This window comes from Nasonia vitripennis, chromosome 1 (assembly GCF_009193385.2).
Source record: "Nasonia vitripennis strain AsymCx chromosome 1, Nvit_psr_1.1, whole genome shotgun sequence".
In the NCBI taxonomy this organism is placed as follows: Eukaryota; Metazoa; Arthropoda; class Insecta; order Hymenoptera; family Pteromalidae; genus Nasonia; species Nasonia vitripennis.
Genome location: NC_045757.1, coordinates 36,350,828 through 36,366,121, shown reverse-complemented (window position 1 = coordinate 36,366,121; position 15,294 = coordinate 36,350,828). Strand labels below are relative to the sequence as shown.

General features: G+C 48.3%; 1 protein-coding gene across 1 annotated transcript in view; it reads right to left on the bottom strand.

Moving 5' to 3' along the window:
- Positions 1-13,019: 13,019 nt before the first annotated feature.
- LOC100679456 (RNA/RNP complex-1-interacting phosphatase) overlaps positions 13,020-15,294 on the bottom strand; it is a 44,388-nt gene continuing 42,113 nt past the window's right edge. The window contains exons 10-12 of the mRNA XM_003423942.5: positions 14,953-15,013; positions 14,773-14,819; positions 13,020-14,445 (exon numbers count right to left, since the gene is read on the bottom strand). Coding sequence (XP_003423990.1) covers positions 13,697-14,445; positions 14,773-14,819; positions 14,953-15,013 — 857 coding nt within the window. The 3' untranslated portion in view covers positions 13,020-13,696. The remainder of the gene's footprint in view (positions 14,446-14,772; positions 14,820-14,952; positions 15,014-15,294) is intronic.

Here is a 15,294-nt window from a genome sequence, read left to right as displayed (position 1 = left end):
GCATCAATCGGGCTATTTTCGACGCGAGCGCTGGGTATTTTCGCCGCCGAGATTTGCGCGCGAGTGCGGAGAGAAAAAACGAGGGAAAATAAGGACAAAGAAGAGACGCGCCGTCGCTATTTCCAAATCCGCGCGAGAGGAGATCAAAGACTTCAACAGGTCGTGCAGGTTTATCGGATAGGACTCGCGGTATTTATGCACGCGCGTAAAAGCTCGCTCCGCAACTTTTCACCGCGCGACGAAAAATGTGTCCATCGCGCTAATTAAAACGCGAGTGACGAAAAAAAAGTATCTTTCCCCGGGAAAAGTCAAAAAGAGAGGGAGAGAGTCCTCGTCCGCACGTGGACGGTGGCCGTGTGCCAAATAACTCGCTTGGCACGCGTAAACAATTACTCGGAAAAGTCGGTGTTATCGTATTATGCATGTCCGGCAGCTCCTCCGCCGCCTTCTCGTCAGTAGTCGCGCACAAACTTTCTCCTCTCCCCCCCTTCCATCCCCTTACACCCCTGGGGATATAATGAATTTCGCCCCAGTGCGCGGAGCGTTAACGACCGAGGGATGCACTTGAAATTTCGCTAAGGAAGACTTACGTCGTCGCGGGGAGAACTTAGAAGACGATTTGTTGCCGGCGAGCGAGCTGAGTTATCTTTATTATCGGTCGCGGACTTTTTTGGAGTATCGGTGATCTGTGGTTATCGCGCGGCCCAACCGACGATCGCTCGTTTCTATCTGGAAAAGTTTTTTTTTCGGTGTGTGTTCGAAAGAAAAAAAATCGGCGTTATTTCACTCGAGTAGCCTAATAAAACTGCATCCCCCTCTCGTGACCCGGTTGCAGGCGCTCTTTTTGTTCGTTATATGTGCACCCGAAAGCTTTTAACTTTTGCTCCGTGCTATCGCGCTCGCGCGCGTTTATATGCCATGAATTCGAAAATACACGTTCTCTCTCTATCCGTCGACCCACGCGAGCTGATTATTATCCGGGCCATCGCGATACACCCGCGCGCATTTTAATTTTCGCCGATTTTTTTCTTCTCTCTCGGCTCGCCCCGGAAATCCTCTTTAATTCCGGAGAGCGAGCACAGTAATCAGCCGGAAAAGCTTTCGCGGGGGTTGGCAGAATTTACATGCTTTTCCAACATTTTCGGGAGCATCAGGATAAGAGGCAGCTAAGTGAAGTACGAAGTTATATGAGGCGCGCGCCCGCGAGAAGAAGTTCGCCGGGAATTTCGAAGAAAGCGCGGCGTTGAAATATTAGAGAAAAATTTTGCATTGTTTCGAGAAACGATCTAATTGACCGCGAGACCGTCATCTTCCGCGTAAAATGATCGACGCGAGATCGATTCATACGGTCGGTAAGAAAGAGGCATCGCGTCGCGGGCGCCGGGTGTAGAATTTCACACCGAGCTCCAAAAAGGCGCCGCGACGCGGATGTGTATGAGCCGGCGAGTTTGCATATACACGAATAATTCTAACGTTTCCCCGCGAAATACCGCACGCCCGGAATACCCGAGACGCCCGGCTTGTCTGTCGTGCGAGGAGGATAAAAAAAAAAGCCCGAGAATGTCATCGGCAAACATCGTAAAAGCGAGTTTCCGCTAAATCAATTGAGTGCGAGGATTGCCATTGAAATGTAGCGGTCGAGCGAGGCGATGACGAAAAATTTTTCGAAGATGGTCCGATATTTCTTGTTCGTCTGTATAGGATTGAATTTTTGCAATTTTTACAAAGTTGTCGAGATTTTCGAAAAGTGCACATTTTCTTGAAAGCTCCCGGAGCTTTCGCTTAAGGCAAACTATGTTTTGAGCAATACCAGAACGAAAATCCGAAACTTTCAACGATAAATATCGTACAACAATTAAGGCAAGCGTCGAACGAGCAAAATTTATCCACGAGCCCTCGACCTCGAGAGCCAGCATCCCCCGCAATAACGCAGCCGATTGAGTAATTGAACTCTCCAAACTGCACAACTCATGCACTCGAGACCTTAAGAATCTCTCTCTCTCTCTCTCTCTCTCTCTCTCTCTCTCTCTCCGTCTCTCGAAACAAACGAGCGGTTATACTGCTATGACGCAACGTCCCGTCGCCTCGTCACAAACGTACATACGCATTCTCACACACTTGTACACGTACATACGTATACACTCAGCTGAATTAGACGGCGGCCCTGACCTTTCGCGTCCGCAATCGCGAAAGCGCGTCTTTTCTTTGTTGGACACGTTCTCTCTCTCTCTCTCTCTACGCGTTCTGTGAGAGACTTCCGGCTGCATGTATGCATAAGCGCGATCTTGAGCTTTTGTTCCGGCGAGTTTGCGCTCCTTTGCGTGTCTTTGATGCGACTGGCGGAGATTCTTCCGGAATTATTAATTCGACTGAGTAAAGTCAAAATTCAAGAGGAATTTCCGCGTAAAGATCGACGTGTGACACGCCAAGCCCACGACGAGTTTTACGAGTGATCCTCTAGGAGAGATTAACCGCACGCGCAGCTCGCCCGTGTAATGATGATAAAGCTTGCGCGAGCGAGGATTAATGCGGCTTTTAAGGTTCTTCTCGGTTTTACGCTACTTTTTCATGGAAAGGAATCGCGCTCGATGAATTAAGCCTGGGACGAACGAGTGTGAATCATTCCACGATTTTCTTCAGTGTACACAGGCCTGTTATATTCCGAGTCGATACCGTATTATAACCGACGGACGGGGGATGGAGTGAATGGACAAAACGGCTGTATTACTACGAGATGCACACCGGCCTACACACGGCGGGCTATCTCTCTCTGCGGCGATCGACAATGGCTTTCGGCCAGAAAACGTCAGACGCGGCGCATTGTGCTTAATAACGACGTATGCAATATGGAATACGACCTCCCACTACGTCTTCCTCAGAGGAGTCGAGGATCTCCTTTTTTTCGGTGTGAATTTCCTAAATTTTTTTTTCGTTTTTTCTCAAAGTACAACATTACTTTTGCAAGCAGATACGCTGCGCGAACGTCAGAGGATTTTTCTCGAAAATTAAGATTTAAGACTGTTAGAATAATCAATATCGCAGTCAATGTTGGGGAACAGCCAAAAACAGATTTTCCATGTATGAAATCATGATGTCACCGCTCGCCAGTTACGTCAGCAGACCGCGTTCTATATACGCATGCAGATATTAAACTTTTCCTTGAATTTCCTCTCGTCTCGCGAGAAAAAAAACTGGCCAAAAAATTCCAGCGCATTTTCCCTCCGAATTCGATGCAACCGAGCTAATGCAGCTGCAGGAGGCGAGTCCTTTTTTTTCGTCCGCGAAACGAGGTCGAAAGGCCCCGGTGCGCGAAAAGCTCACGAGAGAGCTTGCAGCGAGCATTGATTTTTCGAGAGAGCCCTAGAGCTGGAAAATGTGTGGGCGTGCAGTGCGCGCGCTTTAATGCGATTTTCTTGACCCACTTGACGACACGCGGGCGCCGAAATTTTCGGTCAATTTGAACCGACTGTGTCTCTCGCTTGGCTAATGTTGCACCGAGCGTTATATATTTCTCCTCTGCGTTTATCGCAGAAACGCCGTACATTGTTGCGTGATGGGCTCGAAAATCGCACACGCTATTGCGTCAGCGAAAAACGCCGATCCATCAAGAACTATAGCTCAGCTCTTACGTCGTTTGCGTAAAAAATCGAGAGCAGCATATATTGCGAAACAGCAAAATCACTGCCCCGAAAACTCCTGCGTCTCATCGTGCTGTACACGTACTATAAATCTCGCCTGCTTTGGCATACAATAAAGTCAAATTTTTCTCCCACGTCGAAGCGCATCGAGCGTTAAAAACCCCCGCAATGTCACGCGTTATTACGAGAGAACGACGTGGAGCGTCTCCGCGTCTCTTTATGTGCATACGAATTGCAGTGGAAGCGCGAGATTCTGAAAAATTTATTCGAGCGAGTGGCTCGACGTCCCGATGGCGGAGTCGAGGTCGCCGCAAACGGTGTGACTCAACTCTCTTTCGCGAGAGCTGAACGCGCGGGTGGTTCCTTCGAGTGCTCGCGGTCGAAGGTGAGGAGGGGATGGTTTTGTTTCTAAAAACCTGCAGCTTCATCGTTTCCATTGTTTTTCCAGCTTTCGAGGACATCTCTTATCTTTTTCGATCTAAAAGTACATAAATAGCTGGTTTCTTACCCTCCTAAATATCCGCGAAAACTCCGACAAATTATTTACCCTTGTATCCAGATTCATAAAATCTCCTCCACGCAAGTTTTTGCACATATCTGGTACCGCGAAATAATCCCACGTCATTATAGCGCGCGAGAGATCCACCCCTGCAGCAATAAACCTCGAGCAAAAATCGCGGGCGTCAAAGTGTGAAACGAGCGCGCGCCACCAACGCTCGAGCTTCTTAAAAAGTCAAACTCTCCCCGCATATAATACACACAGAGAAGGAGAATCAGCTCCTCTGCATATCCGTAAATTAGACTTCCTAGAAGTCAGCAGCGGAATCTCGCCTCGCGATCAGCAGCTCAACGCACTCGCGTGGGTGCTCGAAGTTCGCCGCGGCTCAAAAAAAGCTCGACACCCCCTCTCGAGTGAAGTCATCGGTTGGCAGGGCTCTGCGCATGCAGAACGAGAGTGTGGATGGCCCTAAGCTGGGGGGTAGATTTTTCGAAGAGGGAGAGAGGGACGAATTTAGGGTATGAATCAGTGCGGTGGTAGCGGCGGCGCCTGAATGAATGAATGAATCGACTTTGCCCTACTTTCGCGCAGCTAGCGCGTGGGCAGTGTGTGACTCTCTCTATCATGCTAGAGAGAGAGAGAGAGAGAGAGAGAGAGGACGTGCTGTGTACATAGATCGCGTGACATTCCTCTGGCTCGTCTGGAGGGAGCCAAAATTCGCCCCGGACGAGAGACAGCGAGAGAGAGAGAGAGAGAGAGAGAGAGAGAGAGAGAGAGAGAGGGAGAGAGAGCGGGGATTCCCCTACTACCGACGCCAGCGCCGCGCGGGAAACGACCACGCAGAAATCCATTTCCCGCGCGCGCGGACATCCCTTCTTCGGATCTGGTGATGCTAGACGTCGTGGGTCGAGGAAGAGGGAAGGGTTGAGATTGCTTGGCTTTGTCGCGCTATCGACTGGTTTGTTTTTCTCTTTTCAACGCTCGCGGGGCGAGTTCTCGTCTCTGTCGTGCGCGGTCTCGCGTATCGATTCGTTAGATTTCGTCATCTCTCTGGTGGAGGTGGTGAAAAATTATTTATTCAAAACTCGAATTATCTTTCAATTACCAGTTCTAAAAGCTTTTCACGATTTCGTTACCAAATTTTGGTACACGCTGCGAATGGTCATACTTGCAAGCCAAACTGCATCAGTCATTAATATAACAGCCATCCGCCCTCAATGCCACCGAAGGATTGTCCTGTTTATCACATGCGCGCGATCATAGGGTTAACCGATTCTCGCTAGTATTTTCCGGATTCCCTCACTACTCTTCTCCTGTTTTCCCACTACTCGCGCGTCCGCGATCGAACGTCCACGCTTTCAGCCCCTCTTCCTCCCACTACTCTCCGGTTATTTTGACGTAGTCGCGGATTTCGCGCGAGAGAGAGAGAGAGAGAGAGAGAGAGAGAGAGAGAGAGAGCCAACGGACGAATACGAGAGTCGCCGGAGATGTACTTATATTGGACCGGGGGAGAGAGAGAGAGAAAAACAGCGCGTGGGACGATGAGCGATATCGAGTATAGGGCTGAGCGTGCGGTCGTTTGGTGCCGAAAAATTCGAGAATAGGATGCTTATAGTGCTGGTGTAAGAGATTGCAATGATGAAACTTAACTTGTAATATTTCTTAGCATTACGACAAAATAAGTCGAATGAATTGCAATTCATTATATTTCTTTATAAATTACGCATTAGGTTTCAATAAACGCCAGTCGCATTTCTGATCACTCATTTTTACATCGGATATAATAAATCGCACGCACTCAAAAGTTCTCCAGCCCCTCTCGAGAACAGCATCGAAACAGCGTATCTCAGGGTATCTTCGCGGAACATCTCTCGAGAAAGAAATACGTTTACGAGACATATTTCGAGTCGCGCGCGCGCGTTACAATAAAGCCGTGATTTGTCGCCACGCGACCGGACTAGAATATCTTAGATCTCCGCGCGCGCAGGGGTGGCGCACACGACTCTCTCTTTTAAACTGCTGCACGACTCCTTTTTCTCTCAGTCTCGATAGGCTGCACGATCGGCGTTTAATAGAACCATTGTCTGGAGTTGCCTGTTTCATTCCTTCTCTTTTTTCGAGGGTTCAAGCACTTCGACTTCTCGGAAAGTTCGCTCGATCGGTCCCTGACCATTGCGTCGAGTGGTGCAATAACGTACATCGATGACAAATAATATTCATGAAAAAAAGAATCGAACGCAATAATCGTAAATACGCGAAATCGATTCGAACCGATCGTACGCAAAAAGCGCGCGGTGTTGAACAACAAGGTGAGCTTCCTCGCGCGATAAAAATAAACTCATTTGGAATAATACTATGTACGACGGGAAATTAAACGGGCGTAATCACCCGCGATGAAATTTAAAGCCCCCTAAAAGCGTCCGATTCGATTTCAACAAAGGCTTTCAAAACGCGCTGCAGCGCGTAGTCTTCCGAGAAAAGCCCGTCTCTCTCTCTCTCTCTCTCTCTCACTCGCTTACTCGGTCTTTAGCCTTGACTGTAAACACACTATACACGCGACGCGTGCATCCATTTAAGTTCATGTTCATGAGATGTAGATTATATTTCGTAAGAGCGAACATTTGCGGTTTGCGTCCCTCGAGTCGTTCTCCCGCGGAGCCGGTATACGCAATGACACCGTTTCCAAGGCATTTATGAGCTGGAATTCTTAAATGCTGTGCGCACCACTGTGTGCGCGTGTATATGATTTTTTTCGGCGAGTCTTAACGCCTTTTCTTCATGCATTTCTAATGACATTCGACTTTTGGTATTTACTATCTCGAGAGCTTTTCCTCGCGACGAGAGACGATAATTTGCATGCGATAATGTTTTCTCGAAAATCGCGCGGATTCCGCAAAAACTTCAATCATCGCTGGCCAGAGCAGCGACGAATGAATACACACATGTAAGAAACACAGCGGCGCCGAGCTTTCATTGACTCGTGTTTCTCCCTCTCTCTATCTCTGCCATTGAGCGAGAGACAACTGCAGAGAGAAAGAAGAGACTCAACCCTACCCTCAGCTTCTCCCGAAAAATCAATGTACGTTATTTTTGGCGAACGATCCGGCCGTGACGTAGGATGACTACGTATGTACCCGAGAGAAGGATGTATATGATGCTACACTGGTTGGAGGGTCGCGCTTACGTAAAAGAATTCTGCTTCTTCTTCTTCGATGACGAAGATGTTTTCTGCGTGAGTGTAGGAGGCTGCGGAGCTTCTGTCAATAACCCGCAAACACGTGCGTCGTGCTTTATGGCTGTTTGTCCATGCGATTATAATTCTGCCTTCATAAATGGATTAGTCTCGCGAATACTCCGAAAATCGACATATCGCGTACTGTACAAGAAACCTTCGGCTACAGAATTAATTTTTGCCACAGACGTCTCTTATGCAGACCGGCGAACCACCTACACGCGCTCGGCTGTCCTACGTTATAATACAAGCCCCACACGAGGATGAGGCTCGGTGAATCGTCCCTTCTCTCTCTCTCTCTCTCTCTCTCTCTCTCTCTCTCTCTCTCTCTCTCATTGTCTCTCGAAAAATAATACACGCCTTGACGCGCACGCCTTCTACGAAGAGGAGAGACGCTTGCACCGCTCGCTGTCTCATTAATTTTCATTATATTTGGAATGGCGCGTTTAGCGCCGCCGGCGTATACGAAACGCCCAACTGTGTGCATACGCGCATCGAGTCCTAGAGTCTTCGCGAGCTTCTTTTTTTTCCTCGGCGAGCAAAAAGAGCGAGGGAGTAGGTACCTATATATTTATTCAGACGTGCGGGGTAATGGATTTTTATTTCGCCCGTTCGACGGCGATTTACGATACACGCGCGCGGCAGAGGTGCACTTAGGCACGAGCGCGGCTCTGTTATTTCGGCGACTTTATGGGGTATTGCTTTTTACTGCCGTTCAGAGTGAGAGACGCGTTGGGAGATAAAATGTTGTTGTTTGGTTCGATCACGAAGTCGTGTACGCGTGTGCTCTTTCGTGCGAGCGAACCGATACCTCATACCGATTGTCGCCTTGCGTTAGCGCCGCCGTCGTAGTCAATCCTCAAGGTGACAGTCCCCTGTCTCTCATCGTTGTACCGACAACCAAGTCGATCAATACGAGCCATAAATGAAATCTCAGAGCAATTCTCCACCATACCCGCAGGTCGCCAAAGCTCTTCACTCTCTCGCGCGTACAAAGGCACCGCGCGGCTGCTGCACTAATCGCCTGTACAGCCTACTCTTCTCCGGTTCATCTTGCTTTCATCGCTGCCGTTCTCTCTCTTTCTCTCTCCGGGGCCTAATCGTCGAGCTCGTTTTCTATAAGGCCGCGCTTTTGGCGCGCGGAATGAATAGCCCGGCTCATTCGGCTGGAAAGGGTCGCGCCAGAGGTTGAAAAAACGACGAGACTCCGAGAGGCTGTCATAAATTTAAACAACAATTAACATTCAGACTCTGCAGCGGCGGCGGCGGCGGGTGCAGTGTTTTCGCTTCCCACAGGTATACGCGCCGCCTTGAGCGCTGCGCGGCAGCCTGACAAAGTACTATACTCTTCGAATTCCGATTCGCGCATTCCTTCGCCCGCCGATGGGAGTATCCGAAAATCGTCGCGGAAAAACTCTCGCGTACAACGACCATCATCCGTTTAAAAAGAGAGTATCGATCCTCCCGCGGCGAGTTTAGCATAGTTGAGCGTCTGCAAGCGCGACGCGTTCGAAAAAAAAGAGAGAGAAACCGCTGGCGAGTTATTAATTTTCTCTCTCTAGGCTCTCTGAGCCGGGAGATAAAAATTCAAAGCCCGGACATAGTTAGCCAGGGTGTCGTCGATCTCACCGGTGGCGCGAACTCGCCGCGTAAAATAGCGATGTCAACGCGAGCGTTATTATCATTGTTTCTCGCAGCGAGCTCGCGATGCGACGCGGACGCTGCTGCGCGGCGTGATATATGGAGTTTGAAGGGGATATAGCTTTGGCCTCGGGGCGCGAACTCGTTACAAAGATGAGGAGTGCGCCCGCTAATCGGTAATTACACGGCCTCTTAATTGTCCGAGCTGCTTCGGGTCGTAAATAAGCCGGCGAATTTCTCTCGCTCGTGTATGTGTGTTTGTGTGTGCGTCTGATGCCCGGAGAGAGGCTCTGTGTAGTGAATTCGTGAGTATGAATCTTGGGCTGCACTTTACCTGACTGTATTAGCCTGTGAAGCTGGACTGGTGTACGTAAACTTGAAAAATCGAAAATCAATTTCATGTGGTTCACACAAAAATACATCGACTTTCCGAACTCGACAAATTTCTCGTTCTGTCGTCATTCGCGGAAATTACCAAACGATGCTTCCTCTCGAGTGCATACAGAGACTTATGCGCGCGCGCGGTAATTGAGTTGTTTGCCGGGCTGTCAGTCCACTTGCGCGGGCTTTTCAAAAACTAACGACTGACGGCTTCGCCTCCTGGCGCTTCATATTTGGCAGCCGCTTATTACAGCGCGCCGCCAAAGTAGGCCTAGAGTATCTCTCGCTCCATTGTTTATCTTGCGCGTATGTGGTTATTAGAAGCCTTTCATTTGTTGCGCGCGCCGCTCGAGCCTCTTCTCTTTTCTCGATGCTAAATCAATGCGGGAGTTTGTTTTGCGCCTCCCGACATTTATTTCATTGCTTCGAGGAAAGAACTCTGCGCGCATGTGCTGTGTGTTCGGAGAACTTTTGAATTTGATGTACGACGCGTATTCATACGCCGATGTACAGTGGAGATAACGATAATAATTGATTCTGCATCGGCGCGATTGTATCATAGACCTGATTACGCAAACGTATACGTGTTGCGGCGCGGAGGTATCGAATTCTGCGCTCGACAGGAAATCACTGAACAATTACACATCGAGGGATTAGATGCTCCGCTTGACACGGGTATCGCTAACTAAGCTGCGGTTCGCGTACAACACAGCTGTTTCGCTCCTATCACGCAATGATAACTCGATTCTAAAAAGCGAGTCCACGCACTCGAAAAAAAATCGAACAATGCAAGACCCGTGCACCGCAACGATTGAATATCAAATAAAAACTAGATCAGGGTGACGAAGTCCTGAGCAAGCCACAAGCCAGGCTCGCAAAGGCTCGAAAAAAAGAGCAACTGCAGACACTATAATACGACCGATTGAAGCCGCGAAGGTGAGCGCAGAGAGAGAGAGAGAGAGAGAGCGAGAGAGAGAGAGAGGCAATAAATATCGCGCGATTAGATCAGCCGACGGGGTTGCGATGCTCCGAGGGAGCGACTATTAATCACCGAGCGTTAATCAAGCCGATCGCTAAGTAGGCCGCGTATGAGCTACTCGATATTCTTTCCGCGTCGGCGTTATTGCGCGATACTCTATGATTGACTGGATGCGCTCGCGAGCGAGAGGTATGTCTGTGTAGTGGGGCTTGGCGCAGTAGTGCCGTTAACTCCGCTCGCGGTTTGAATTTCCCGCGCTGTACCTTTGTTGAATAATTAAGTTATCAGCGTTGACTCTAGCGGTCGATCTGTGTGTAATTAACGAGTCTGCGGAACGTCGAAAAAAAGAAGAAGTCCGTGTAATAAATCTGCAACACGTGCCTCAGATCTAAGCCCGCGCTTCGAGCGATAAAAACTCACTTTTCTCTTTTCACTTCCTCCTCCTCCTCCTCTGCTGCCGATGCTCTAACTTATAATTACATCTCGCATTAATTGAGGCATACTCGCGCAGATCGGCAGCCGAAAGCGACGTCTCGTTGTGCAGTCCCCTTATACGCGCGGCGTAGTCCCATCGTTCTATTATGTTGCCCCTTTTACCGTTCGACCTACCGCAGACTGCTACGCATCGTCCTCTCCGGCGCTGCTTTTCATATGCAAGCTAGCGCGCGATCCATTAAACAAATTTTTTTTCGCTCTCGATTTATGGCTACTTATTCGAGCTATGCATGCGCCGCGCGGAAATTAATAGTGAAAGTTTCTGCGAATCCGCGCTAGAGTAGGGTCGATGGGGGTATTGCGAGCTATACGGAGGTCTTTATTGCTGCGGAAGTAGTGGAATGCCGTGTGGGACGTATAACGCTGTTCTTTTTTCTTCAACCTTCAGGGTTTACATTTCAGACTCTTGTTAAACGTTTTTATCGAGTCCTTTATATCGAACGCACAAAGCCTCTCGCGGATAGGCAATATGACGAAATCCCGAGGATACACACGTCTCCTTGTGCGTCCCCCCGACTAACTTCATTTTACAAAAGTGAATCTCCGAACGAGAGAGAGTCTCGAACTCCCCGGCGCACAGCGAAGGGATGAAAAGCCGAACTCGCGAATCTCTCTCTTCCAAAGAAAATACGCCGATAAATCTAGCGTCTGGTCGGGATAGGTGCGCGCGCGCTGCGCTGCTGGTGCGTTGCACCGGAAAACTCTTATTCCCCATCCCGTGATGCGTCGTCTCGCGATTGCCTTAGCCGATATGAGACGGAGGAGAGGGAGAGAGGGTAAAAGTTAGCCGGCGGACGATATCGGGCTTTACTTTGAGCGAGACGGCTGATTTACGAAGAGGGAGGTATACGCGTATACGTGATATTCTCCAGCACTGCGCTTCGCTGAAAATCCTTTCGCTCTGCTTCCCTTTTTTTCGTCCTCCTCCTCTTCTTCTTCTTCCGAGACGACGGCTTTTAAACTTGAACTCTCTCTCCGCAGCTCGATCGTCTCTCCGTACACACGCCATCTATTTCTCTCTCTCTTTCTCTCTCTCTCTCTCTCTCTCTCTCTCTCTCTCTCTCGTACGTACATCGCATTAACATTTTACCATATAGTCGAAGCGGCGTATTCTAATCGCGAGGAATTACTTACAGGCGCGCGTGTCTTACATTCCAAGGCTGCGAAACGAACTACTCCGCCCACGCATGTTCTCTCTCTCTCTCTCTCGCTGGCGCCGCGCGCCTTTCAATGTGCGCAGCGGCGGCGAATTAATATCGCGCGTGTGTACATTAATCGAGAGTATATACCGCGTGCGCGACGCGAAGGAGAAACGATGCGAAACGTTTTTGCGCGAGGAGCGCACACTTTGTCGATTCAACGCCGGGATAAGCGCGAGAGGATGGGTTGGTTATACACGAAAGTATTATAGCCGATATTCTTTGCGAAATCGCTCGCGGTGTGAGTTATGCGCGCTCGTTTTTTATCCCTTTTTTCTGAATTGGAAATCAAGATAATCACACGGTGCGTGAATATTGAAAGTGAAGTTGCTCGATGAGGATAATCAATCGCTGGTAAAAATTTTCTTAGCCGCAGTGTGCAGTGTTTGGCGAATCGTAAGAGTTTTGATAGATAGCTACTTTTGTGCGCAAGGACGATGTGTAACGATTCCGAGAAGTAATAATGCGAGCGTGATTGAACCGTTAAATTCTGTAAAAAAAATACGATTGCGCAAACGGAGCGATTCAAACGTCAAAAGAAATATAACGTCGTGGCGTCACGATTTGTAAGGACGATTGTACAATAAATAAACTCAGTTGCGCGATCGGCGATATTCAACAATTAGTACACAGCCGAGAACATTAAGACGTTGACTTATTAACCGAGTCGTCGATTCGAAAGATACTCGCACGGTGTCCTCGTCGATTTTTGCCTCGTTGCAGGCAATGAAATCATCGACGCTCGATTGTATCGCATGCGATTGTCAGTTCGCGCGGTGCACTGGTTTCTCGATTAAATTACTACCGACAGGCTGGCCATTGAGATATGGGACTCCTAGACCAGATTTGCTATTATTATCGAGGTTCGTATATTATTTGCGTGATTTGTTACCGTAGTCTACTTACCAATTTTTAAGGACTGGAACTATAAAGGACGTGTAAGAAAGGAACCCAGTTGATATAGAACGATCATTTATTTATAGTTAAATTCAAAATTAATTGAAGCCACTATCGCACGATTTCGGCATGGCAATAAGTAGCGTATTTACTAGTCTTTCACGATGCAATGCGTTTGAAAATACACAAAATATATATGTAGGTATGATGAAAGAAGCTTATCTAGCGCAATCATACGTAGAGTAGGTGGAAAACGTTGACTGAGGCAAATACGAAAACCAGTGTGAGCTTTCGTATAACGCACGTTCGAGGAAAGAAAAACTAAGGAAATAAAAATACATCATTTACTCCTTGCCGATAATACAAAAACTGTTCGGCGCAACGAAAGCAGCGAGTCTCAGCCGAGCACAGACTTCAAAACTGCATACATGATACGAGCACATACCTTTTCGCTCTATTGTAGCTAATACAAATCGTCGATCGAAATCTGTGAACGCGTTAAAAGAAAAACACGAATAAACTGTATACCAGACTGCGAAGCGTCCGCTGAGCTCGATGAAAATTATGACAATGTTTACACGTGATCTCGCGCCCAATATATCCGCTCAGTTTAGTCCATCAAAAATCTTTGCCATACGCTCCCAGCGAGTCATGCAGTAAAAATCTCTCTTCATCGGCGCGTTCTACACAAACACGTATAATTCACACTCCTTCTCCCGATCTTCTCATCTATCGTCAGTTTTTACGATACGGTCTTTTGTGACCAGCTCTCGAGGGCTTGGCCGCCAGGTTCTCCTCGAACACGTCTGCGGTGAAATCCTGATCGTTGAGCTGTTTGGTGCCTGCCCTACCGACGGCGCGAGTGATAGGTCCTTTAGGTGGCACTATTTTGCTGGGCGATAGCCTCATAGGGGGTCCAGGTAGGGGCCTCGGAGGTCCCGGTAGTGGTGCAACTCTGGGCGGCATTCCAGGTGGTACACGTGGCGGAGGGCCAGGTGGTCCCATGACTGGAGGTGGTCTTGGGGGGCCAGGAGGTATGCGCATGGATCGAGTTCCTGGTGGTGGGGGTAACGGTGGTCCATGTCGCATCGGCGGTGGTGGGGGTAGAGGTCCGAAGGGTCCGCCACGTGGGGATCTGGGAGGTCTGTACATCGGACCACGCGGTGGTGGGGGACCGACCATCGGTGGTGGGGGTCTCGGCGGACCAAATGCTGGGGGCCTCGGAGGGCCGAATTTACCGGGAGGTGGTGGTGGAAAGGGTCCTCCGTTCATGAAGCCACGTGGCGCCGGTGGGCCCATGGGTGGGAAGGGAGGAGGACCTCGTGGGCCTCCCTGGTGCTTCATGCGAGGCCTGCTGTTCTGAGGTTTAACGGGTACGTTCAAGTTCACCTTGCTAACGTCCAGCTTTGCGTCGCGTGGTGCATGATAGAGATCAGTGACGTAAGTCGAACGTTCAATCGCGTAGCCACGAGCATCTGCGAAAGCTGAAAACAGAATGTAATTTGCCTCTTTAATTACAAATCTAGTTTTAAATGCAGGCTGCAAGCTTATACTGTACAGTTGTACCCTGAACTTGAGTTCAGAGGGCAAGTGTATTCACGATGAGAATGTGCAACAATTGCTCATATCAATACTCAAAATTATTTGCAAATATCCTATTGTTAAAAGAAACGATTGCTTACGCATGTATAGTTTTGAATTACACTTTTGCAAGAAAATCCATGGAGGTAAATTCAATTTAGTACTAAGATACTGTAATAACAGTCTGAAACAGTTAGACTTTAAAGTAATGTGTGCGAAACTTGTATTACCTTTTAAGGCATCTGAGTGTTTCCAGCCTAATTGTTGCACAAGATACCTGTAAATGCCATAGTTATGTCTACGTTAATAATTCCAACAGCACAACTAAATAAATGTGGTCATGCAAAAAACACAATATTCAAGTAATGAAATAGCCTTTGAAAAGCGTTTGCTAGTTTCCTTATTCATACCTGCAAATCAAATACCCTGCCCTGTTAATTCCATGTGTACAGTGGACTCCTATGAGCTCATCTGAAAATCAAATAGTAAACATTTACGTATGTATTAACAAGACATTTCGTGCGTAATGGAAGCTACCAAATTCCGCACTAGTATATAACGCTATAAATTGAATCAATTACAAAAGCTTTCAATCAATCTTTCACGTCCACATCTTGTTCATACACGAGTGCATGCGGAATTGCCCAACGTCACCGAATTGGTAAACATCGTGTCATACAAAATCAGCCCATGATCAATCCTTCGGCTCACACCACTAGAATCGAGCATTTAGTAAAGTGCGAGATCTAGCG